This window comes from Myxine glutinosa, chromosome 7 (assembly GCF_964187855.1).
Source record: "Myxine glutinosa chromosome 7, kmMyxGlut1.1, whole genome shotgun sequence".
Lineage (NCBI taxonomy): Eukaryota > Metazoa > Chordata > Myxini > Myxiniformes > Myxinidae > Myxine > Myxine glutinosa.
In genome coordinates, this window is record NC_136267.1 from 113,935,287 (window position 1) to 113,962,610 (window position 27,324).

The window sequence follows — 27,324 nt, forward strand, 5'->3', positions numbered from 1 at the left end:
GACCAAATTGATTACTAATTTAATTTTTTTATGATTATTATTTATTTATTTTCATTATTAATCATTTATTTATTTTCTTTCTCATTTGGCCAATATCTCAGGCACCTTTTGAGCTGGGAAGCTAATATTTGGACATGAGTGACCAAGTGATGTGGCTATCAAGGATATTTTTGATTTATTGATTAATCATTTCATCTATTAATTATTTATTGATTAATCGATTAATTATTTATTGAGTAATCAATTAATTATTTAATTTTTTATAAATGACTTATTTAATTAAATTTCTAAAAGATACATCTTCGGATGAAGCACTAGTGCTTCAGGTATGCTATTAGCCAATTGATTATGAAAATATTTTGTGATAATCTTTTATTGATTTTAATTATACAATTAATCAATCAATTAGTGTACACCTCTCCCTCCCAATGCAGCCTCAATGAGCTGCACTGCTGTATTGCCGGGCGCCGGAGGCGCCCCGGCAGTGCCGCGCTGCAGCATATTTAATTATTTGGCATGGGGCGGTGTACTTTGAATGTATCTGTACTTGTTTGTTTTCTTGTTTGTTTTCTCTCTTGTTTTCTTGGTTGTCCGGGCGATATCTCAGCCATCCTTTGAGCTAGGAAGCTGAAATTTCGGCACAGTAGTGAGCAAGTCCTTTGTCAAATACGGTATTTTTTGTTTTTTGAATAATCAATTAATTGAGGAGTTATTTAATTATTAGCGTTTAATTAAGTACTTATTTAATTAATTAAATTTCATTTCTCTTCTGACCATTATTAACTCAGGCACCTTTTGAGTTAGGAAGCTGATATTTGGACATGCCAATGACCAGGTGATTTGGCTGCAAAGGATATTTTTGATTTATTAATTAATCAATTAATCGATTAATTATTTAATTATTCGATTAATGACAAAAAAAATTTTTTTTTTAAATTTACAGATTCTGATGAAATAGTGGTAGTTTATGTGTTCTCTGACCAAATTGATTAATAATTTAATTTTTTTATGATTATTATTTATTTATTTTCATTATTAATCATTTATTTATTTTCTTTCTCATTTGGCCAATATCTCAGGCACCTTTTGAGCTGGGAAGCTAATATTTGGACATGAGTGACCAAGTGATGTGGCTATCAAGGATATTTTTGATTTATTGATTAATCATTTCATCTATTAATTATTTATTGATTAATCGATTAATTATTTATTGAGTAATCAATTAATTATTTAATTTTTTATAAATGACTTATTTAATTAAATTTCTAAAAGATACATCTTCGGATGAAGCACTAGTGGTTTAGTTATGCGATTAGCCAATTGATTATGAAAATATTTTGTGATAATCTTTTATTGATTTTAATTATACAATTAATCAATCAATTAGTGTACACCTCTCCCTCCCAATGCAGCCTCAATGAGCTGCACTGCGGTATTGCCGGGCGCCAGAGGCGCCCCGGCAATGCCGCGCTGCAGCATATTTAATTATTTGGCATGGGGCGGTGTACTTTGAATGTATTTGTACTTGTTTGTTTTCTTGTTTGTTTGTCCGGACGATATCTCAGCTATCCTTTGAGCTAGGAAACTGAAATTTCGGCACAGTATTGAGCAAGTCCTTTGTCAAAAACGGTATTTTTTGTTTTTTGATTAATCAATTAATTGAGGAGTTATTTAATTATTAGCGATTAATTAAGTACTTATTTAATTAATTAAATTTCCTTTCTCTTCTGACCATTAACTCAGGCACCTTTTGAGTTAGGAAGCTGTTATTTGGACATGCCAATGACCAGGAGATTTGGCTGCAAAGGTTATTTTTGATTTATTAATCAATTAATCGATTAATTATTTAATTATTCGATTAATGCCAAAAAAATTTTTTTTTTTTAAAGTTACAGATTCTGATGAAATAGTGGTAGTTTATGTGTTCTCTGACCAAATTGATTAATAATTTAATTTTTTTATGATTATTATTTATTTTCATTATTAATCATTTATTTATTTTCTTTCTCATTTGGCCAATATCTCAGGCACCTTTTGAGCTGGGAAGCTAATATTTGGACATGAGTGACCAAGTGATGTGGCTATCAAGGATATTTTTGATTTATTGATTAATCATTTCATCTATTAATTATTTATTGATTAATCGATTAATTATTTATTGAGTAATCAATTAATTATTTAATGTTTTATAAATGACTTATTTAATTAAATTTCTAAAAGATACATCTTCGGATGAAGCACTAGTGGTTTAGTTATGCGATTAGCCAATTGATTATGAAAATATTTTGTGATGATCTTTTATTGATTTTAATTATACAATTAATCAATCAATTAGTGTACACCTCTCCCTCCCAATGCAGCCTCAATGAGCTGCACTGCGGTATTGCCGGGCGCCGGAGGCTCCCCGGCAATGCCGCGCTGTAGGATATTTAATTATTTGGCATGGGGGCGGTGTACTTTGAATGTATGTCTACTTGTTTTCTTGTTTGTTTGTCCGGACGATATCTCAGCCATCCTTTGAGCTAGGAAGCTGAAATTTCGGCACAGTAGTGAGCAAGTCCTTCATCAAAAACGGTATTTTTGTACACCGCTCCTTTCCTATGCCATCTCCAGGCATTGCAAATCGTCATTGCCGGGCACCAAAGGGGGCTCGGCAGTGACGCACGCTGAAAGAGAGTACTCAGTTTTCACTCTGGTTTCTTTCTTGTTTGTTGTACACCGCTCCTTTCCTATGCCATCTCCAGGCATTGCAAATCGTCATTGCCGGGCACCAAAGGGGGCTCGGCAGTGACGCACGCTGAAAGAGAGTACTCAGTTTTCACTCTGGTTGTTTGTTTGTTTTCTTTCTTGGTTGTCCGGGCGATATCTCAGCCATCCTTTGAGCTAGGAAGCTGAAATTTCGGCACAGTAGTGAGCAAGTCCTTTGTCAAATACGGTATTTTTTGTTTTTTGAATAATCAATTAATTGAGGAGTTATTTAATTATTAGCGTTTAATTAAGTACTTATTTAATTAATTAAATTTCATTTATCTTCTGACCATTATTAACTCAGGCACCTTTTGAGTTAGGAAGCTGATATTTGGACATGCCAATGACCAGGTGATTTGGCTGCAAAGGATATTTTTGATTTATTAATTAATCAATTAATCGATTAATTATTTAATTATTCGATTAATGACAAAAAAATTTTTTTTTTTTAAGTTACAGATTCTGATGAAATAGTGGTAGTTTATGTGTTCTCTGACCAAATTGATTAATAATTTAATTTTTTTATGATTATTATTTATTTATTTTCATTATTAATCATTTATTTATTTTCTTTCTCATTTGGCCAATATCTCAGGCACCTTTTGAGCTGGGAAGCTAATATTTGGACATGAGTGACCAAGTGATGTGGCTATCAAGGATATTTTTGATTTATTGATTAATCATTTCATCTATTAAGTATTTATTGATTAATCGATTAATTATTTATTGAGTAATCAATTAATTATTTACTTTTTTATAAATGACTTATTTAATTAAATTTCTAAAAGATACATCTTCGGATGAAGCACTACTGGTTTAGTTATGCGATTAGCCAATTGATTATGAAAATATTTTGTGATAATCTTTTATTGATTTTAATTATACAATTAATCAATCAATTAGTGTACACCTCTCCCTCCCAATGCAGCCTCAATGAGCTGCACTGCGGTATTGCCGGGCGCCGGAGGCGCCCCGGCAATGCCGCGCTGCAGCATATTTAATTATTTGGCATGGGGCGGTGTACTTTGAATGTATGTGTACTTGTTTGTTTTCTTTCTTGGTTGTCCGGACGATATCTCAGCCATCCTTTGAGCTAGGAAGCTGAAATTTCGGCACAGTAGTGAGCAAGTCCTTTGTCAAATACGGTATTTTTTGTTTTTTGAATAATCAATTAATTGAGGAGTTATTTAATTATTAGCGTTTAATTAAGTACTTATTTAATTAATTAAATTTCATTTATCTTCTGACCATTATTAACTCAGGCACCTTTTGAGTTAGGAAGCTGATATTTGGACATGCCAATGACCAGGTGATTTGGCTGCAAAGGATATTTTTGATTTATTAATTAATCAATTAATCGATTAATTATTTAATTATTCGATTAATGACAAAAAAATTTTTTTTTTTTTAAGTTACAGATTCTGATGAAATAGTGGTAGTTTATGTGTTCTCTGACCAAATTGATTAATAATTTAATTTTTTTATGATTATTATTTATTTATTTTCATTATTAATCATTTATTTATTTTCTTTCTCATTTGGCCAATATCTCAGGCACCTTTTGAGCTGGGAAGCTAATATTTGGACATGAGTGACCAAGTGATGTGGCTATCAAGGATATTTTTGATTTATTGATTAATCATTTCATCTATTAAGTATTTATTGATTAATCGATTAATTATTTATTGAGTAATCAATTAATTATTTAATTTTTTATAAATGACTTATTTAATTAAATTTCTAAAAGATACATCTTCGGATGAAGCACTACTGGTTTAGTTATGCGATTAGCCAATTGATTATGAAAATATTTTGTGATAATCTTTTATTGATTTTAATTATACAATTAATCAATCAATTAGTGTACACCTCTCCCTCCCAATGCAGCCTCAATGAGCTGCACTGCGGTATTGCCGGGCGCCGGAGGCGCCCCGGCAATGCCGCGCTGCAGCATATTTAATTATTTGGCATGGGGCGGTGTACTTTGAATGTATGTGTACTTGTTTGTTTTTTGATTAATCGATTGATTGAGGAGTTATTTAATTATTAGCGATTAATTAAGTACTTATTTAATTAACCGAATTTCCTTTCTCTTCTGACCATGAACTCAGGCACCTTTTGAATTCGGAAGCTGATATTTGGACATGCCAATGACCAGGTGATTTGGCTGCAAAGGCTATTTTTGATTTATTAATCAATTAATCGATTAAATATTTAATTATTCGATTAATGACTAAAGAATTATTTTTTTTTTGAGTTACAGATTCTGATGAAATGGTGGTGGTTTATGTGTTCTCTGACCGAATTGATTAATAATTTAATTTTTTTATTATTATTTATTTATTTTCATTATTAATCATTTATTTATTTTCTTTCTCATTTGGCAAATATCTCAGGCACCTTTTGACCTCGGAAGCTAATATTTGGATGAGTGACCAAGTGATGTGGCTATTATGGATATTTTTGATTTATTGATTGATCAATTAATCCATTAATCGATTAATTATTTAATTATTCGATTAAGTACGACTTTTTTTTTTTTTTTCATTTACACATTCTGATGAAATAGTGGTAGTTTGTGTTCTCTGACCGAATTGATTAATAATTTATAATTTTTTCATGATTATTATTTATTTATTTTCATTATTAATCATTTATTTATTTTCTTTCTCATATGGCCAATATCTCAGGCACCTTTTGAGCTGGGAAGCTAATATTTGGGCGAGTGACCAAGTGATGTGGCTATCAAGGATATTTTTGATTTATTGATTAATCATTTCATCTATTAATTATTTATTGATTAATCGATTAATTATTTATTGAGTAATCAATTAATTATTTAATTTTTTATAAATGACTTATTTATTTAAATTTCTAAAAGATACATCTTCGGATGAAGCACTAGTGGTTTAGTTATGCGATTAGCCAATTGATTATGAAAATATTTTGTGATGATCTTTTATTCATTTTAATTATACAATTAATCAATCAATTAGTGTACACCTCTCCCTCCCAATGCAGCGTCTGAGCTGCACTGCGGTATTGCCGGACACCGGAGGCACCCCGGCGATGCCGCGCTGCAGCATATTTAATTATTTGGCATGGGGCGGTGTACTTTGAATGTATCTGTACTTGTCAAGGATATTTTTGATTAATTGATTAATCATTTAATCGATTCATTATTTATTGATTAATCGATGAATTACTTATTGATTAATCAATTAATTATTTAATTTTTTATTAATGACTTATTTGATTAAATTTCTAAAAGATACATCTTCGGATGAAGCACGAGTGGTTTTGTTATGGTATTAGCCAATTGATTAAGAAAATATTTTGTGATAATCTTTTATTGATTTTAATTATACAATTAATCAATCAATTGGTGTACACCTCTCCCTCCCAATGCAGCCTCAATGAGCTGCACTGCGGTATTGCCAGGTGCCGGAGGCGCCCCGGCAATGCCGCGCTGCAGCATAATTAATTATTTGGCATGGGGCGGTGTACTTTGAATGTATGTGTACTTGTCTTTTCTTGTTTGTTTGTCCGGGCGATATCTCAGCCATCCTTTGAACTAAGAAGCTGAAATTTCGGCACAGTAGTGAGCAAGTCCTTTGTCAAAAACGGTATTTTTTGTTTTTTGATTAATCAGTAAATTGAGGAGTTATTTAATTATTAGCGATTAATTAAGTACTTATTTAATTAATCAAATTTCCTTTCTGTTCTGACCATTAACTCGGGCACCTTTTGAGTTAGGAAGCTGATATTTGGACATGCCAATGACCAGGTAATTTGGCTGCAAAGGCTATTTTTGATTTATTAATTAATCGATTAATTATTTAATTATTCGATCAATGACCAAAAAAAAATTTTTTTTTTTTTTAGATTCTGATGAAATGGTGGTGGTTTATGTGTTCTCTGACCAAATTGATTCATAATTTAATTTTTTTATGATTATTATTTATTTATTTTCATTATTAATCATTTATTTATTTTCTTTCTCATTTGGCCAATATCTCAGGCACCTTTTGAGCTCGGAAGCTAATATTTGGACATGAGTGACCAAGTGATGTGGCTATCAAGGATATTTTTGATTTATCGATCAATCAATTAATCGATTAATTATTTAATTATTCTATTAATTACTAAAAGAAATTATTTTTTTTCAGATTCTGATGAAATGGTGGTGGTTTCTGTGTTCTGTGACCGAATTGATTAATAATTTAATTTTTTGCTGATTATTATTTATTTATTTTCATTATTAATCATTTATTTATTTTCTTTCTCATTTGGCCAATATCTCAGGCACCTTTTGAGCTGGGAAGCTAATATTTGGACATGACAGTGACCAAGTGATGTGGCTATCAAGGATATTTTTGATTTATTGATTAATCATTTCATCTATTAATTATTTATTGATTAATCGATTAATTATTTATTGAGTAATCAATTAGTTATTTAATTTTTTATAAATGACTTATTTAATTAAATTTCTAAAAGATACATCTTCGGATGAAGCACAAGTGGTTTAGTTATGCTATTAGCCAATTGATTATGAAAATATTTTGTGATAATCTTTTATTGATTTTAATTATACAATTAATCAATCAATTAGTGTACACCTCTCCCTCCCAATGCAGCCTCAATGATCTGCACTGCGGTATTGCCGGGCGCCAGAGGCACCCCGGCAATGCCGCGCTGCAGGATATTTAATTATTTGGCATGGGGGCGGTGTACTTTGAATGTATCTGTACTTGTTGTACACCGCACCTTCCCTATGCCATCTCCAGGCATTGCAAATCGTCATTGGCGGGCACCAAAGGGGACTCGGCCGTGACGCACGCTGAAAGAGTACTCAGTTTTCACTCTGGTTGTTGTACACCGCTCCTTTCCTATGCCATCTCCAGGCATTGCAAATCGTCATTGCTGGGCACCGAAGGGGGCTCGGCAGTGACGCACGCTGAAAGAGAGTACTCAGTTTTCACTCTGGTTGTTTGTTTGTTTGTTTTCTTGCTTTCTTGTTTGTTTGTCCGGACGATATCTCAGCCATCCTTTGAGCTAGGAAGCTGAAATTTCGGCACAATAGTGAGCAAGTCCTTTGTCAAAAACGGTATTTTTTTTTTTTGATTAATCAATAAATTGAGGAGTTATTTAATTATTAGCGATTATTAGCGATTTAATTGAGTTATTTAATTATTAGCGATTAATTAAGTACTTATTTAATTAATCAAATTTCCTTTCTCTTCTGACCATTAACTCAGGCACCTTTTGAGTTAGGAAGGTGATATTTGGACATGCCAATGACCAGGTGATTTGGCTGCAAAGGATATTTTTGATTTATTAATTAATCAATTAATCGATTAATTATTTAATTATTCGATTAATGCCAAAAAAATTTTTTTTTTTAAAGTTACAGATTCTGATGAAATAGTGGTAGTTTATGTGTTCTCTGACCAAATTGATTAATAATTTAATTTTTTAATTATTATTATTTATTTATTTTCATTATTAATCATTCATTTATTTTCTTTCTCATTTGGCCAATATATCAGGCACCTTTTGAGCTGGGAAGCTAATATTTGGACATGAGTGACCAAGTGATGTGGCTATCAAGGATATTTTTGATTAATTGATTAATCATTTAATCGATTCATTATTTATTGATTAATCAATTAATTATTTAATTTTTTATTAATGACTTATTTGATTAAATTTCTAAAAGATACATCTTCGGATGAAGCACGAGTGGTTTTGTTATGGTATTAGCCAATTGATTAAGAAAATATTTTGTGATAATCTTTTATTGATTTTAATTATACAATTAATCAATCAATTAGTGTACACCTCTCCCTCCCAATGCAGCCTCTATGAGGTGCACTGCGGTATTGCTGGGCGCCATCGGCGACCCGGCAATGCCGCGCTGTAGGATATTTAATTATTTGGCATGGGGGCAGTGTACTTTGAATGTATGTGTACTTGTTGTACACCGCTCCTTTCCTATGCCATCTCCAGGCATTGCAAATCGTCATTGCCAGGCACCGAAGGGGGCTCGGCAGTGACGCACGCTGAAAGAGTACTCAGCTTTTCACTCTGGTTGTTTGTTTGTTGTACACCGCTCCTTTCCTATGCCATCTCCAGGCATTGCAAATCGTCATTGCCGGGCACCAAAGGGGGCTCGGCAGTGACGCACGCTGAAAGAGAGTACTCAGTTTTCACTCTGGTTTCTTTCTTGCTTTCTTGCTTTCTTGCTTTCTTGCTTGTTTGTCCGGACGATATCTCAGCCATCCTTTAAGCTAGGAAGGTGACATTTCGGCACAATCGTGAGCAAGTCCTTTGTCAAAAACGGTATTTTTTTTTTTGATTAATCAATAAATTGAGGAGTTATTTAATTATTAGCGATTAATTAAGTACTTATTTAATTAATCAAATTTCCTTTCTCTTCTGACCATTAACTCAGGCACCTTTTGAGTTAGGAAGCTGATATTTGGACATGCCAATGACCAGGTGATTTGGCTGCAAAGGATATTTTTGATTTATTAATTAATCGATTAATTATTTAATTATTCGATTAATGACAAACTTTTTTTTTTTTTAAAGTTACAGATTCTGATGAAATAGTGGTAGTTTATGTGTTCTCTGAACAAATTGATTAATAATTTAATTTTTTTAGGATTATTATTTATTTATTTTCATTATTAATCATTTATTTATTTTCTTTCTCATTTGGCCAATATCTCAGGCACCTTTTGAGCTGGGAAGCTAATATTTGGACATGAGTGACCAAGTGATGTGGCTATCAAGGATATTTTTGATTTATTGATTAATCATTTCATCTATTAATTATTTATTGATTAATCGATTAATTATTTATTGAATAATCAATTAATTATTTAATTTTTTATAAATGACTTATTTAATTAAATTTCTAAAAGATACATCTTCGGATGAAGCACTAGTGGTTTAGTTATGCGATTAGCCAATTGATTATGAAAATATTTTGTGATAATCTTTTATTGATTTTAATTATACAATTAATCAATCAATTAGTGTACACCTCTCCCTCCCAATGCAGCGTCTGAGCTGCACTGCGGTATTGCCGGGCGCCGGAGGCGCCCCGGCGATGCCGCGCTGCAGCATATTTAATTATTTGGCATGGGGCGGTGTACTTTGAATGTATGTGTACTTGTTTTCTTTCTTGTTTGTAGGCCGGACGATATCTCAGCCATCCTTTGAGCTCGGAAGCTGAAATTTCGGCACAGTAGTGAGCAGGTCCTTTGTCAAAAACGCTATTTTTTGTTTTTTAATTAATCAATTAATTGAGGAGTTATTTAATTATTAGCGATTAATTAAGTACTTATTTAATTAATTAAATTTCCTTTCTCTTCTGACCATTAACTCAGGCACCTTTTGAGTTAGGAAGCTGATATTTGGACATGCCAAAGACCAGGTAATTTGGCTGCAAAGGCTATTTTTGATTTATTAATTAATCGATTAATTATTTGATTAATGACTAAAAAAATTTTTTTTAAAGTTACAGATTCTGATGAAATGGTGGTGGTTTATGCGTTCTCTGACCGAATTGATTCATAACTTAATTTTTTAATGATTATTATTTATTTATTTTCATTATTAATCATTTATTTATCTTCTTTCTCATTTGGCCAATATCTCAGGCACCTTTTGAGCTGGGAAGCTAATATTTGGACATGACAGTGACCGTGATGTGGCTATCAAGGATATTTTTGATTTATTGATTAATCATTTAATCGATTAATGATTTATTGATTAATCAATTAATTATTTAATTTTTTATGAATGACTTATTTAATTACATTTCTAAAAGATAGATCTTCGAATGAAGCACGAGTGGTTTAGTTATGCTATTAGCCAATTGATTAAGAAAATATTTTGTGATAATCTTTTATTGATTTTAATTATACAATTAATCAATCAATTAGTGTGCACCTCTCACTCCCAATGCAGCCTCTATGAGCTGCACTGCGGTATTGCCGGGCGCCAGAGGCAATGCCGCGCTGTAGGATATTTAATTATTTGGCAAGGGGGCGGTGTACTTTGAATGTATGTGTACTTGTTTTCTTGTTTGTTTGTCCGGGCGATATCTCAGCCATCCTTTGAGCTAGGAAGCTGAAATTTCGGCACAATAGTGAGCAAGTCCTTTATCAAAAACGCTATTTTGTTTTTTGATTAATCAAATAATTGAGTTATTTAATTATTAGCGATTAATTAAGTACTTATTTAATTAATCAAATTTCCTTTCTCTTCTGACCATTAACTCAGGCACCTTTTGAGTTAGGAAGCTGATATTTGGACATGCCAATGACCAGGTGATTTGGCTGCAAAGGCTATTTTTGATTTATTAATTAATCGATTAATTATTTAATTATTCGATTAATGACAAAAAAATTTTTACTTTTTTTAAGTTACAGAATCTGATGAAATGGTGGTGGTTTGTGTTCTCTGACCGAATTGATTAATAATTTAAATTTTTTATGATTATTATTTATTTATTTTCATTATTAATCATTTATTTATTTTCTTTCTCATTTGGCCAACATCTCAGGCACCTTTTGAGCTCGGAAGCCAATATTTGGGCATGAGTGACCAAGTGATGTCGCTATCAAGGATATTTTTGATTTATTGATTAATCAATTAATCGATTAATTATTTAATTATTCGATTAAGTACTAAAAAAAAATTTTTTTTTTCAGTTGCAGATTCTGATGAAATGCTGGTGGTTTATGTGTTCTGTGACCGAATTGATTAATGATTATTATTTAGTTATTTTCATTATTAATCATTTATTTATTTTCTTTCTCATTTGGCCAATATCTCAGGCACCTTTTGAGCTGGGAAGCTAATATTTGGACATGACAGTGACCAAGTGATGTGGCTATCAAGGATATTTTTGATTTATTGATTAATCATTTAATCGATTAATTATTTATTGATTAATTGATTAATTATTGATTAATCAATTAATTATTTAATTATTTATTAATGACTTATTTAATTAAATTCCTAAAAGATACATCTTCGGATGAAGCACTTGTGGTTTAGTTATGCTATTAGCCAATTGATTAAGAAAATATTTTGTGATAATCTTTTATTGATTTTAATTATACAATTCATCAATCAATTAGCGTACACCTCTGCCTCCCAATGCAGCCTCTATGAGGTGCACTGCGGTATTGCTGGGTGCCATAGGTGACCCGGCAATGCCGCGCTGTAGGATATTTAATTATTTGGCATGGGTGCGGTGTACTTTGAATGTATCTGTACTTGTTTTCTTTCTTGTTATCTTGCCAAAACGAAGTTTTTGCTAGATGTATTAGTCAGCTTGTATGTTTGTTTTTTTGTTTGTTTTTTTTTTTGTTTTTTTGTTTGTGGTTAATCATTTTTTTTCCACGTTTAGATCACTCTGTAGACCACAGTTATTATTGGAAACTCCTGTAACTTCGCATATCAGAGTCCTATAGAGATACCCTTCAGCACCCAAAATTTTGAAGGTCAAGGTCAAAGGTCAAGGTCACTTTGTGGTCAATCATGGAGGTCGACGAAACCCTTATTTTTTGAGTAACTTTGATCGGATCGTCTCCAAACTTCATGGGAATCTAGTATATGGTCCGGCGCTCAGCTGATTAGTTTTTGGTGGCGATCGGCCTTGACCTTCATGGTTAGCGCTGGAGGTCGAAAATTATTGACCCCAAGGTCAAATGTTGAAATCGTTATTTTTTGAGTAACTTTGATCGGATCGTCTCCAAACTTCATGGGAATCTAGTATATGGTCCGGCGCTCAGCTGATTAGTTTTTTGTGGCGATCGGCCTTGACCTTCATGGTTAGCGCTGGAGGTCGACCTTGACCTTTGACCTTGACCTTCAGATCACTGTAGACCACAGTTATTATTGGAAACTCCTGTAACTTCGCATATCAGAGTCCTATAGAGATACCCTTCAGCACACAAAATTTTGAAGGTCAAGGTCAAAGGTCAAGGTCACTTTGTGGTCAATCATGGAGGTCGACGAAACCCTTATTTTTTGAGTAACTTTGATCGGATCGTCTCCAAACTTCATGGGAATCTAGTATATGGTCCGGCGCTCAGCTGATTAGTTTTTGGTGGCGATCGGCCTTGACCTTCATGGTTAGCGCTGGAGGTCGAAAATTATTGACCCCAAGGTCAAATTTTGAAATCGTAGGTACCATATCGAGTAATACCTCATATGAATGCCCTTGATGAGTGCTTCCCAGATCTGTAAACAGTTTGACGCTATGACGTCATTTGATGACGTCATGACGAAAAAACGGAATTTTCATGAAAAAATTATTTCCTCAGTTCTCATCAAAATCTTTCAATATCTCGTGGGCAGACATTCCTCAAAGAGTCGCTTCTAGTGGATAGCAGTTCTGTTCACCTCAGTGTGACCTGAAGCAAGTCACTCATGTTCACATTTTGGCAAGATACGGTTCACCCTGTGGGTGACATAGGTTTATTTTCTTGTTTGTTTGTCCGGGTGATATCTCAGCCATCCTTTGATCTCGGAAGCTGAAATTTCGGCACAATAGTGAGCAAGTCCTTTTTCCAAAACGGTATCTTTTTGTTTTTTGATTGATGAATTAATTGACGAGTTATTTAATTATTAGCGATTAATGAAGTACTTATTTCATTAATTAAATTTTCTTTCTCTTCTGACCATTAACTCGGGCACCTTTTGAGTTCGGAAGTTGATATTTGGACACGCCAATGACCAGGTGATTTGGCTGCAAACGCTATTTTTGATTTATTAATTAATCGGTTAATTATTTAATTTTTCGATTAATGACTAAAATATATATATATATATATTTTAAGTTAGATTCTGATGAAATGGTGGTGGTTTGTGTTCTTTGACCGAATTGATTAATTTAATTTTTTAATGGTTATTATTATCTTGCCAAAACGAAGTTTTTGCAAGATGTATTAGTCAGCTTGTATGTTTGTCTGTTTGTTTTTTTGTTTGTGGTTAATCATTTTTTTTTCACGTTTAGATAACTCTGTAGACCACAGTTATTATTGGAAACTCCTGTAACTTCGCATATCAGAGTCCTATAGAGATACCCTTCAGCACACAAAATTTTGAAGGTCAAGGTCAAAGGTCAAGGTCACTTTGCGGTCAATCATGGAGGTCGACGAAACCCTTATTTTTTGAGTAACTTTGATCGGATCGTCTCCAAACTTCATGGGAATCTAGTATATGGTCCGGCGCTCAGCTGATTAGTTTTTGGTGGCGATCGGCCTTGACCTTCATGGTTAGCGCTGGAGGTCGAAAATTATTGACCCCAAGGTCAAATTTTGAAATCGTAGGTACCATATCGAGTAATACCTCATATGAATGCCCTTGATGAGTGCTTCCCAGATCTGTAAACAGTTTGACGCTATGACGTCATTTGATGACGTCATGACGAAAAAACGGAATTTTCACATTTTGGCAAGATACGGTTCACCCTGTGGGTGACATATGTTTATTTATTTATTTTTCATTATGAATCATTTATTTATTTTTCTCATTTGGCCAATATCTCAGGCACCTTTTGAGCTAGGAAGCTAATATTTGGACATGACGGTGACCAAGTGATGTGACTTTCGGATATTTTTGATTGATTGATTAATCATTTAATCGATTAATTATTTAATTTTTTATTAATGACTTATGTAATTAAATTTCTAAAAGATACATCTTCAGATGAAGCACTAGTGGTTTAGTTATGCTATTAGCCATTTGATTAAGAAAATATTTTGTGATCTTTTATTGATTTTAATTATACAATTAATCAATCAATTATTGTATACCTCTCCCTCCCAATGCAGTCTTTATGAGCTGCACTGCACTGCGGATATGCCGTGCTGTCGGATATTTAATTATTTGGCATGGGGCGGTGTACTTTGAATGTATCTGTACTTGTCTTGTTTTCTTGTTTTTGTCCGGGCAATATCTCAGCCAACCTTTGAGCTGGGAAACTGAAATTTCGGCACAATAGTGAGCAAGTACTTTGTCAAAAACAGTTTTTTGTTTTTTGATTAATCAATTAATTGATGAGTTATTTAATTATTAGCGATTAATTAAGTACTGATACATTTCCTTTCTCTTCTGGCCATTATCTCAGGCACCTTTTGAGCTCGGAAGCTGATATTTGGACATGACAATGACCAAGTAAGTGATCTGGCTGTAAAGGGTATTTTTTATTTATTGATTAATTAATCGATTAATTATTTAATTATTCGATGAATGACAATTATTTTTTAAGTCAGATTCGGATGAAATGGTGCTGTTTTATGTATACTATTAGCCAATTGATTAACTATTTAATGTTTTATGATTATTATTTATTTTCATCATTTATTTATTTTCTTTCTCATCTGGGCAATATCACGGGCACCTTTTGAGCTGGGAAGCTAATATTTGGACATGACAGTGACCAAGTGATGTGGCTATAAAGGATATTTTTGATTTATTGATTAATCATTTATTGATTGATCAATTAATAATTTCATTTTTTTATTAATGACTTTAAGTTAAATTTCTAAAAGATGCATCTTCGGATGAAGCACTCGTGGTTTAGTTATGCTATTAGCCAATTGATTAAGAAAATATTTTATGATTATCTTTTATTGATTTTAATTTTGCAATTAATCAATTATTGTACACCTCTCCCTCCCAATTCACTCTATGAGCTGCACCCTGGTATTGCCAGGCACCTCGGCAATGCCGCGCTGTCGGATATTTATTTATTTGGCTTATTTTAATTTTATTTGGTGTACTTTGAATGTATGTGTACTTGTTTTTTTTTATATTATTGTTTTTTTTTTTTAATTTACTATTTATTTATTTCTTCTGTTTTAGGTCATACATTTCATCCGTTTCCATGGTTGTGGACTCTCACTGGCTCTACTTTCATTGTACAAATTATCCTTTCACCTTAACCCGAATATCGGCTTTGTCTTCTGCTTTTCAATGACTCGACTTTTGATGCTTGCTACTCATGGTAATTGACTGCTCTTTTAAATCTCTGCCACTTGTTCCCGTCGCGCTATTTACATTGCTTCAACTAGTTTCCCATAGTTGCGTTTTTCTCAACTCATATTTGAGAAAGTTCATTGCATTCTCAGATTTTTGCATAAAGCAAGAAATAGGTTCAAGGAGAGAAGTTCAAGGGGTGATATGACAAATCCCCGTTCTTCCCACCTAAAGCAGATTTGAAAGGTGGCAAAAGATTCCACGAAGAATGACCAAATATAAATTTCGAGTTGAAACAAATGTTTTGTTTTGTTCGACCAAATATAAATTGACATGGCTCATTGTAAAGAACCCTCCATGGGGAATAAAATATGTTAATGATGATGTCATAGGTTTTTTTTCTTCCAGCTCTGCTCCTGCTTTCTCAAATCCACGTTCTCACTTAGAGACTTTTCCCAGATTGTTTTTTCATGGTTTTGTTTAAATATTATTTAAATATGTTTAAACCGCAGCCGTGATGCTGACGCCGCCCTCCCCACCCCCCGAAATGATTGCGTATTGAAGTGATATCAATTGTTCGGGATAAGTTACTCTTTCCAGAGTGAAATAACACTTTGCTGTCTGTCGATACTGCAAGGCCTGCTGCTATTATGAAGCCATCTGTATCCGGACTTCTAATAATGACAGGACTCTTTGCTTCATATTGGCTAATTGCTCATTGTTTTTCTGCAAAAGCACAGCGTAGGAGTCTGGTGTCAGATTTTTAATAGCCATGGTTTTCTTTTGGTTTTGGTTCTTTTTTTGTTTCTTTTTTTTTGGTTCTTCATATTGACTAATTGGCGTGGTGCTGACGCGGTTTTTCATTAATCATCCACTTTCTGAACTCCCCCTCACTCCTCTTAAACTACCTCTACCCCTCAAATCTCCCCCCTTGCCCTCTTCTCCAAATCTCCCCCCTCCCTTTCAATTCTCCCCCCCCCCCCCCCCCCCCAGAATTTCCATGTTTTAAACGTTTCCCAGTGTATACCCTGGATTAGAATAGGTACACCGTATCCCTGCGTGTCGTAAGAGACCACAAAGAGGGTTGGCATCAGGAAGGGCATCTGGCTATAAAAACATTGCCTCAAAAAGAGAACCATGACAATTACAACTACATATGGGCAGGGTACAGCCCGAAGTGGAGATCGGTTTCTGAGGTTTGGGACATGGAATGTAGGGCCAATGACAGGGAGATCAGGAGAAGTGGTGGAAGTATTGGTCAGAAGAAGAGTGGACATGTGTGCAAGAGACAAGATGGAAGGGAAGTGGTGTGAGAATGGTGAAGGGTAGGCAGGGACAGAAATACAAGTTTGTGGCAAGGGTGCCTGGGGGGTGTGAATGGTGTTGGTGTCCTGTTTTCTGAGGAGTTTGTAGACAGTGTGGTGAATGTGACTAGAGTGAGTGATAGGTTGATGATGGTGAAAATGATGATTGGAAAGCTCTTGGTGAACGTCATCTCGGGATATGCTCCGCAGGTTGGTCGAAGCGATGAAGAGAAGGACAAGTTCTGGTGTGCGATAGAGAAGCTGATGGAAAACGTGAAAGATGAGGAAGTTGTTGTGGTAGGAGGAGACCTAAATGGACATGTGGGAAGGAGTATGGATGGTTTTGACGGAGTTCATGGGGGTTACGGATATGGTGTGAGAAATGGAGAAGGTGAAAGGATTTTGGAGTTTGCTGATGGAGCTGATTTGTTGACTTGTAATACTCAGTTCCAGAAAGAGGATAATAAGCTTGTTACATACACGTCAGGTGGGTCGACGAGAACCGTTGACTACCTGATAGTGCGTAGGTGAGATAGGGGGCACCTCCGGGACACAAAGGTGATCCCGGGGGAGGAGGCTGTTTCACAGCACCACTTGGTTGTCTGCGACATAAGGTTGAAAGGTGCGAGGAGAGCTCGGCGGGTGAAGTACCAACCGAGAATGAAGGTGTGGAGGTTGAAAGAGGTGACAGTAAGGGAGGCGTTAAAAGAGAGGCTGAGTAGGGTCGGGGATGATGTGGTTGAGCTTGAAAGTGGTTGGAAGTCAATGAAAGCTAGTCTGTTGGTGAGGTATGTGGATGGACAAAAGGACCACGAGGCACTCGGAAACATGGTGGTGGGATGATGAAGTTGGAAAGAGGATTGACGAGAAGAGGAAGAAGTTCAAGGAGTGGCAGAAGGCGAAGGGTACGGGAGCAGAAACAGAGCATGAATGTTATAAGGCAGCCAGGAACGCTGCAAAGAAAGGTAGCAAAGGCGCATGAGGCATGTAGGAAAATGTTCAGAGAACACTTGGATTCGGAAGAGGGTCAGAGAGCAGGATTCAGGATTGCAAAGCAGATCGCGAAAGAGGTCTGATGTGATGGGGGTGAGTTGCTTGAAGGATGAAGTAGGACAAATCGTTGTGGACCCAGATGGAATTAAAGGAAGATGGAAAAGATATATGGAAATGCTGTTGAATACACAGAATGAATGGGATGGCAACATAGAGTACCCCAGTTTTAGGACCGGCAGAGAAGACAACTGAGAAGGAAGTTGAGGAAGCGATAAAACCAATGAAGAGTAGAAAAGCGGGAGGACCGACGGGAATTGTGGGAGATATGTTGAAGGCAGCAGGAAGTTGGGGTGTGAAGAGAATGACAGAGATCTGTAATCTGGCGGTGAAAGAAGGCCGCATTCCAGTGGATTGGGAACTGAGTACCCTCGTCCCTCTATACAAGGGGAAAGGTGACGCTCTGGAGTGTGGCTCGTATCGAGCGATAAAGTTATTGGAGCATGGAATGAAGGTATTGGAAAGGGTGTTGGAGAGGAGGATAAGGAAGAAAGTGAAGATCGACGAAATGCAGTTTGGATTTATGCCAGGAAGAGGAATGACAGACGCGCTTTTCATTGTGAGGCAGTTGCAGGAGAAGTACATGGAGAAGAGGAAGAAGTTGTTTCTTAGTTTGTTGATCTGGAGAAAGCATTCGATAGGGTTCCACGCAAAGTATTGACATGGGCATTGAGGAAGTTAGGAGTGGAGGAATGGTTGATCAGAGTAGTGATGGCAATGTACAAAAGAGCGCGCACAGCTCTAAGGACGAAGGACGGGGACAGTGGTGAGTTTGAGGTGAAGGTGGGAGTGCATCAGTGGTTGGTACTAAGTCCACTACTATTTGTAGCTGTGATGGAGGTGCTGGCTCAGAACGTAAAGGAGGGTTTACCATGGGAGTTGTTGTATACAGCTGATCTGGTGTTGATTGTGGAAAGTATGGATGGACTGAAGGAAAAGATGAACAAGTGGAAGGAATGTATGGAGACAAAAGGTCTGAAGGTGAATATCGGAAAGACGAAGGTGATGGCAAGTGGTAAAGCATGTGGTGAGGTGGAAAGAACTGGGAAGTGGCCCTGTGCTGTGTGTAGGAATGGTGTCGGAGTGAACTCCATTCAATGTACAATGTGTGCTGAGTGGGTTCATCAAAAATATAGTGGTCTGAGAGGGTCATTAACCAGTGTGGCAGCTACATTCAAATGTAAGGTGTGCACAGAGGGAGCTGCAGATGGAGGAAATGTTGAGTTGGATCTTGGAGACGACGTGAAGCTGGAAGGTGTGAAAACATTTTGCTACCTCGGAGACATGCTGAATGAAGAAGGTGGATCAGACTCGGCAACGGTTGCTAGAGTGAGATGTGCATGGAAGAAGTTTCAGGATCTGAGTGGCGTGCTGATGAGGGGAGTGTCGTTGAAGCTGAAGGGAAAGGTGTGTGCTGCATGTGTGAGAAGTGTTATGATTTATGGGAGCGAGACATGGGTAATGAACGTAGAACAGCAACGAAGGTTGGAAAGGGTGGAAATGCGAATGGTTCGACGGATGTGTGGAGTATCGTTGAGAGAGAGGAAGACAAATGATGAATTGCAAAAAATGATGGGAATAGAGCCTGTGATTGATGCTGTGAAGAGGAACAGTTTGAGATCGTTTGGTCATGTGTTGAGGAAGGATGAAAGTGACTGGTTGAGAAGAGTGATGGAAATGAATGTAGAAGGAAGTAGAGGACGGGGAAGACCGAGAAAGACTTGGCTAAAGATGGTGGAAGAAGAAATGCGGGCAAGGGGGTTAACAAGGAGAGATGCAGAAAATAGGGCAAAATGGAGAAGATTGTCATGGGGACCGCAAGGCTGACCCCCGCTCTAGTCGGGAAGATGGCCTTTAAAATGCATGATGTTGTTGTTGTTGTTGTTGTTGTTGTTGTTGTTGTTGTTGTTGTTGTTATCGGTGCCTCCATTATGACGTCATAATTCGACAAGTACAAAACTTCATCCGATGAAGATGAAATTTCTTGAGCATAATCTCGGAATAAATTAGTTTAGAAAACAAATAATGTCATCGGTCACATGATTCGGTCGCCATATTTGTCCAAAATGGCCGATTAAAAATTAGTACATTCCGGCAAGTCCTCGGTCTCTGACCGATTTTTCATTTGTTTCTGACTGTCACCAGCGTACAAGTCACAATTCTAAACCGATCGTCACGAAACATTACCAAGTTTTATAGGTCGTCCCAATTGAGAAGCATATTGATTTTGAGGTCAAAGGTCATCTCGAGGTCAAATTTCTAAAATCGCCATTTTAAATCCAATTGACTTGAAAATTGAATGACATTTGTATATTGTCACTAAATTGGGACATTAACTATTTTTAAGGTCAACTCAAGGTCAACCTTGCAAAATCATTTTTCATCTGAAAAATCATCACTTTTCTTCCTATTGACGCAAGCTTTGATCAAGATTGTCAATTTTAATCTTGATGAAATGGACAATTTGCTGTCAATGGAATTACTATTTATTTTATTTATTATTATTATTCATTATTATTATTGCCAGTGAGATACCCGTGCTACGCATGGGTGGGAGGCTAGAAGAATGAATGATTGTTTTAAGGCCATTTTCCTTGCTAGAGCTGGGGTTAGCCCGTGGCGAGCATGAAACATGCTAAAGCATGAAACCAATATATTCCATATTTCTGTCATGTCAGACATGGACAGCAAGTTCGTGAAGGACTTCGATGAAAAACGTACCCGTTCGCAAACAAACGGGTACGTTCACATATAGAAACATCGATTGTGGGTCCGTGGCGAATCTGCATATGGTGATCCGCGAAGTTCACGTTTAGAAAGTAGAAACCATCACGGCATGTCGTCATTTTCTTGAACGCTATCTTTTTTTCTTCTTCTTTTTTTTCTTCTTGTTTTCCTTCCTCATTCCAAACATCATAACTCCAATCACAAAGTAATCACAAAATAAACTTTCAACAACATTGTTAATGTTTCCTTCATTGTGAGAACTACCAAGTCAACAGTTAAAAGGATTTTGAGCCGATAGGTGTTACGGTGTCGATGGAGACCGATCTGTTAGCGTATACACCACCCAAATAGCTATGTGGAATTCTCTCATGTTGAGATTAAACTCACGTCGTTTGAACTTTGGCCGAGGTCATTATTTACTTTAAATGATGTTTATATATGAATCAAAAATAAGATAATTGGTGTTGGGTCGTCCTTTCCGCATATCTCATGGGATTGTGAGTTGGAGAGACGACTGTGATGGCGAGGAGGGGGTTGGCATTCTATCAAGCAGGGATATTCAACCCATGTTCTTTTAAAAGGTCTTTGAGGTCACAGAGTCCGATCGGTGCAGCCGTTTGTGCGGCACCCAGGAAAATAACGTTATGTGGGAGTCCAAACCTGAAAATTCTGGAGGCCATAGCTGAAATTGGAAAAACAATATACCCTATTTTACTCCAGGAGATCCCAGGATTACCCACCCAAAATATCGTTGCGATCGGGTCAGCCGTTTTTGCGGTACCAACGGACGGACGGACATTTGGTGGATTTTAGTAAGATTTTTGTTCATTGATCATCCTGGTAATGTTTTTCTGCCTGTGCTCCACCCCTTCCTTCCCTTCCCCATCCCACTCTCAACTCAAGTGAATTAATTTTTTTCTTTTACTTAACTTTCAAATTTTATTCATGTGATAAAGCAAAGGCTTGGGCAAAATAGATTCCTCCTGTATATATCTTCCTTGTGTAAAGAGTGACGCCATCCTTATCTATATTATAATAAACGTAGGTGATTGTCTGTCTGTCCGGGGGTGTGGCTTACTCAGTTTAGACTTTCGATAGTAGGTCCACCCATTCTGGGAGAGGCTTCATAAACAAATATCCACCATTTTATTAACTCGCATATGTTACGTGCTCCTCCCCGACCTTCTGGTCTCGGTATACCTCCGAAACCCGGGAGGAGCCACGGCAGAAAAATATATATTATTCCGTGTCGAAATCAATAAGGAAACCACACCAATGGTTATAAACAAACCAATAATACATTAAAAATCACACAGGAATAACATCACCAATAACGATAACAAATCCAGACAATCAAAATCTTAAGATGGTACCATCTTATCTAGTACTTATCTCAAACTCACGTCACTCCCCAATGTCTCTATAACTCCAAGGCGAAGTTGATTCGCTCCAGCGATCGTGGGAACAATGTCCGATCAAGATCAATCGAGGCGTAGGCGGTCGAAGCGGCACAGAAGTCACGTGGTCCAACACCCAGCAAGCTCGCGGTAGAATGGAAAATCCCCAAAGACGCGCGCCGACGTACACGTTCGCCGTTCAATCAGCGAACCGCCGTATAACCTTCAAACGCCGCTTTCGCACACATGCATCCCCGGCAGACGGCCGGAGGATGAGAAAAGTTGCCGCGTACCAAAACCTTCGGTGGACGCAGCGTGCGGGGCAGAATGGCGGACGGCTTTCACTCGAGCCGGACCCTATAGGCAAGGATTCTCCGGAACCTCAATGCCGATACCTGACTATGCAGGTTCCTCAATATTCCGGCGATAACACCTATCGCACGATATTCCTTTCAAGGACTCAAAGTTCACTCGCGATGTACGCTCGACCACGCTAGGTACGGAGCATCGCCACACGTTTTCTCCGACCTTTGCCTCACGACCTCTTCTTCCTCGCTCGACGTCTTCCGGTGCACAATCCGATTTCCTGTTTCATTTTTACCATGAGCGGCGAGCGCTTTTAACCTTTTAATCACAATAACCATTTCCTTTAAACAACAATAATCGCCGTTTCCTTCCAACCCCAATAAGAATAATAATACATAACCAGAAATGTTACAAGTGGATGGAAACCACAACCACGGAAGGGCCGAATCCGTAACGTAGCTTTGAGGCCTGTTTAGTTAGGCCCATGCTGTCTTGCGCTCTGTTTTATTTCAACTCTAATTCGATATATCATTTCATTTTTCACTGTCACTAACATAGTTTTAGACTCGGTGGGAAAAAAAAAAAAAAACGGGAATAAAATCCCATGAAAGTTTCCGTTTATAGAACAAAATGAATTCTCAAAGGCCTGCAACTTCAAGGCCATTGAGTCTCTCACGCCTTTATCTCCAATCTAACTCGCCATCTGATTTCATTTGTATCGATGGTTTTAGACTCGGTGTCAGAAATAATTGAGAACATTCACGCGCACATAGGAAAATGCCAAGGTATATTAAAAAAAAAATCGCGCCATGATGTATCATACACCGCCTAAAATCAGAAGGGGGAAATGTCGACATATATTAAAAATTCGCTTTTTCTTTTCTATTAAGATATATTACTTTTCCGTTTGAGTCGTCACAAAAACGTCAACAATGATGTCGACATATATTTCTTCGTTCTTATTTCATTCAACATTATTATCCGGAAGTAAAGGTTCACCTGTGCAAAAACAAATTCGATTTCGCGTGTGCATCGACGTGTAATTCACATATGTAAAATAAATACATTAACAGATGGGAAATTGCTGCGAGATATTTCGTTTGGAGTGATTATACACAGCCAAAAGAAAAAATTTCACCGATAAACCGAGTGAATTCACCGAGCGAATTTCACCGAGTTTCAGGAAATTACCGAGAGATATTTCTTCTTTTTTTATTTTATTACTTGCGAGCAGAAGTACTCGGCGTTGCCGGGAAGGGGGGGGGGGGGGTGGCTAGGGGGGAAGGGCATGTACACTTTAAACGGTGTGTGTGCGTGCGTACACGCACATGCATTCACATGTCATCAGAAGTAAATACATTGTGTAGATGACATCATTTGTGCATCTGATAAATTGGCAGTAACCATTTTGTGAAACACTGTGCAGGTGCAGCATCTAACTCAATATGTCGAAATGTCACACACGTCCATGTCCGTGGGATTCCCACGGGTGACCCCTCTAGTAACTAATATTGAGTGTCTGTGACCATGCTTGTCTTTTGGCAGAAGCCATTTTATTGATTTGTGTAATGTAAAGGCTTCATGACTGAGAATTTGCTATATTTTCCTCCTTCATTCTCTAGGTGCGGAGAAGATCTGTTTGAACACCAGGTCCAGCTGCAAGTGACAGTTTGACTTCATTACTTCTGTCATCAGCAGACAGAGGGGGACTGCTGTGTTTATCCCCTTCCAAAACTCATAAATTCATTCCCACCTCCAGATCATCTACTACCTCCCCAAAATCCTGTACCCTCCTTATCTTCTGCAGTGTGATGCGATTGTGAGCAAAAGCCACTTGCTCTGAGGGCAGTTGCCCTGGACTTGTTTTTTAATTTGTAATTTTCAGAAGCGCTTCGGAGATTATTTTTTATTTTGGCGAGAAAGACTTTGTGAATATTGTTTCTCGTCTTATTTAAAGAGAAATTCGATATTTCTATTTTGTCCCTCCATGACGCATCTGCTTGTTGGTTTGAAGACTGAAGCAGAGACAGACTAATTTGGTATCTGGTGATCATTTTGGAGGGTTGGTTTGTTGTTGGTATTCAAGAAGTTGTATAAAGGTTATTGAAGATGGCATCACCCCGTGCTGAAAATGGAATATCAGTGGTGATGGCCAATCAAATGCGACCCCAAGCACCTCCTGTGCAAAGTACCCTACGTATGGGGCAGCATCCTGCCCTTGTTCTACCCACAGGACAGGCTCCCAAAGTGGCACTGGCCTCACCATCATTGCCCATGGGAGGATCGGCTACTGCAACGGCCATGGCATCTCAAACGTCTTCAAACAATGCAGTCAAGTACGTACTGTAGTTGCAATGTGAAATGTCAAGTCTTTCTGGCGATCTTAATTGTCCCATTGCTGTTTGCCCATATCCAATAAATTTGCTGTAATTCTGGGGTTAAGTTCAGAAAAGGATATGATGGTAAAGGTTTTGGAAATGGGGAATATATATTGGAAAAATGGGATTTGTAAAAGTATGCAACAAGGATGGGAGATAGGATAGGTAATTCCACCTTGGTTTTTGTTTTCAGTTGTAGCTGGCTTCACATCAGATCTCTGCCTCTACAGTCAGCCTGGATTTTGGAAGTTATCGAGAGGGGATTACTGGAATTGTGTGCATGGTAGTGTATAGGGAGGATCAAAGGACAGCAGAGGCAGTAAAATACTGACCACCAACTTGCCTGCGATGTGAAAGCAACAGAATTTACTTTGGCCTCATCATTTGGGAGATTTTGTTAATTTTGAGATTTTAATTCTACATACAAGATGTATGTCATGCCGGTGTTCCAAAGACTTTGTGGAACTGAATAGCACAATTTCCAAGGAAATGCTTTGATCTGTGCAACACTCCTTGGTGTACCATGTCAATGCCCTCACTCCACCTTCAGCCTCTTCGCTCCCTCCTCGGCGCCCTGGCTCCCTCCTCGGCGCCCTCTCCCCCTCCTCGGCGCCCTCTCCCCGCTCCTCGACGCCCCCTCCCGCGCCTCGACGCCAACCCAACGTTGTCAATTTACTTTTTTTATGAACCTTAATGTGTACAAAGTAAGTAAATAAATACCATCCACACATAAATGCTTTATTTACTGAGAAGTACTTGCACGAAATTAAATGAGTATTTTTCCCAAGGTGTGTATTGACAGCCCATGGCATATTGATCTTGCTTTCCTCTGTACAGACCTGGTGATGACTGGAAATCTAGTCTTAAGCTTCCAGAAAAGGACAGGCGGATAAAGACTTCAGTAAGTGCGGTACCTTGGCATTGACACTACCTTTGTTTATAATATTTAAAGGCAAGTCTTTTGCTTCAGTTTTTTTTTTTTTGTCCCCCGTCGCACCGCGGAGCGAAAGGGGGACTATGGTTTTCCCGTGCGTGCGTAAGCGAAGGACCGAATTCTAATTTGGTGTGGGTGCAACCCACGTCAAAATCCAAGATGGCCGCCGCCATGTATGTCTGAACCTTGTTGACATTGATTTTGGTTACTTGGAGAATTGATTTTTCTCAACCAAATATTTAAAGGCATGATAACCACCAAGAAAAAAGGTGAATTGATATTTTGAGCTCGTCCTTCAAAGCAAGATTTTGAAACGGTTTCTATCATGTACAATGTCAGTGTTAAGGGGGTGTTTTATGGTTTTCTCAAACTAAGTTTCAAGAGGTTTCATTGCCTTTTAGAAAAGATAAAGCAAGCATACTGAAATGACATTGGCAATAAGTTTACTCACTTTGTTTGTGGGTTTTACATCTATATTATAAAAGGCGCCGTGTGTGTGTTTGTTTGTTTGTCATGTTATAACTTGAACGGATAAACCGATTTCAATAAATCTAACCGGTGGATTCGGGGTAACTCCTGGGAATGTTAGTGAGCCAATTTTTTTCATGGGTACATGGACATGCTTGTGAAAACTGCAAATGCCAACGTTATGTTGGTTATCCCTGCATGGAGAGCAGGTTCTCCCAGGAGTTTTTTTTTCTTCTTTTTTTTTCCCCATATATTTTTGCCATCACAGCAAAGATTGGTATTTCCGTCAGCGAAGTGACGGGTCTTGTATTCTCGTTCTTAATGAATTTTGGGTTAATATTGAATTTCAATTAAAAAAAATATTTATATATAGGGATAATGCATTGCTTGTGAATGTGGGTTGACAATTCATTTGTTTTGCAGGATGTAACTGCCACCAAAGGTAACGAGTTTGAGGATTACTGTCTGAAAAGGGAGTTGCTCATGGGCATTTTTGAGAAGGGCTGGGAGAAGCCTTCACCAATCCAGGTAACCCATACTTGCAATGTCTTTGTCAACTTCTAAAAACTAGCCTATGGCTCGTTGGTTTTTATCTTTATTGTGATGGGGTTATGCCATGTCAAATCGACCATTTTGTTTTTCAAAAATGAACCTGTTTTACTTTTCCGATTTTGAATATACCTTCAACAAAAGTTCCTAACTCCAGGGCTGCCAGTCAAACTGATCCTAGGATATGGCTCCTGGAAGTTGCAAAAAGTCTTTGCAATCTCTTGCTGACCCCAGCTGTTGAAGATATTTTTAGACAGTATGTAATAGATGAATCAAGAATGCAATGTCCAAAAACTTTTGTCAGAAGAAGAATCACAAATTTTAATTCCTGAGGAGGATATCACTTTAGTTTGCAAGGAAATACACAGCAAGAAACAATAACCTTTATCAAACCGAGAAGAACGTACTGTAAATCATGAAAAACACATTGCAAGATACACTACAAAATAAGT

At 37.0% G+C, this 27,324-nt stretch overlaps 1 protein-coding gene across 7 annotated transcripts in view; it reads left to right on the forward strand.

Moving 5' to 3' along the window:
- Window positions 1–27,324, forward strand: part of DDX6 (DEAD-box helicase 6) — a 119,610-nt gene that overhangs the window by 21,043 nt on the left and 71,243 nt on the right. For 4 of the 7 annotated variants that reach the window (XM_068122975.2, XM_068122981.2, XM_068122983.2 and 1 more), the window contains exons 2-4: window positions 24,166–24,879; window positions 25,759–25,822; window positions 26,747–26,851. In XM_068122975.2, coding sequence (XP_067979076.2) covers window positions 24,653–24,879; window positions 25,759–25,822; window positions 26,747–26,851 — 396 coding nt within the window. In that variant the 5' untranslated portion in view covers window positions 24,166–24,652. Of the gene's footprint in view, window positions 1–14,908; window positions 14,956–15,645; window positions 15,788–24,165; window positions 24,880–25,758; window positions 25,823–26,746; window positions 26,852–27,324 lie in introns of all 7 variants that reach the window. The other 3 variants (XM_078782162.1, XM_068122979.2, XM_068122977.2) reach the window with 2 other exon arrangements.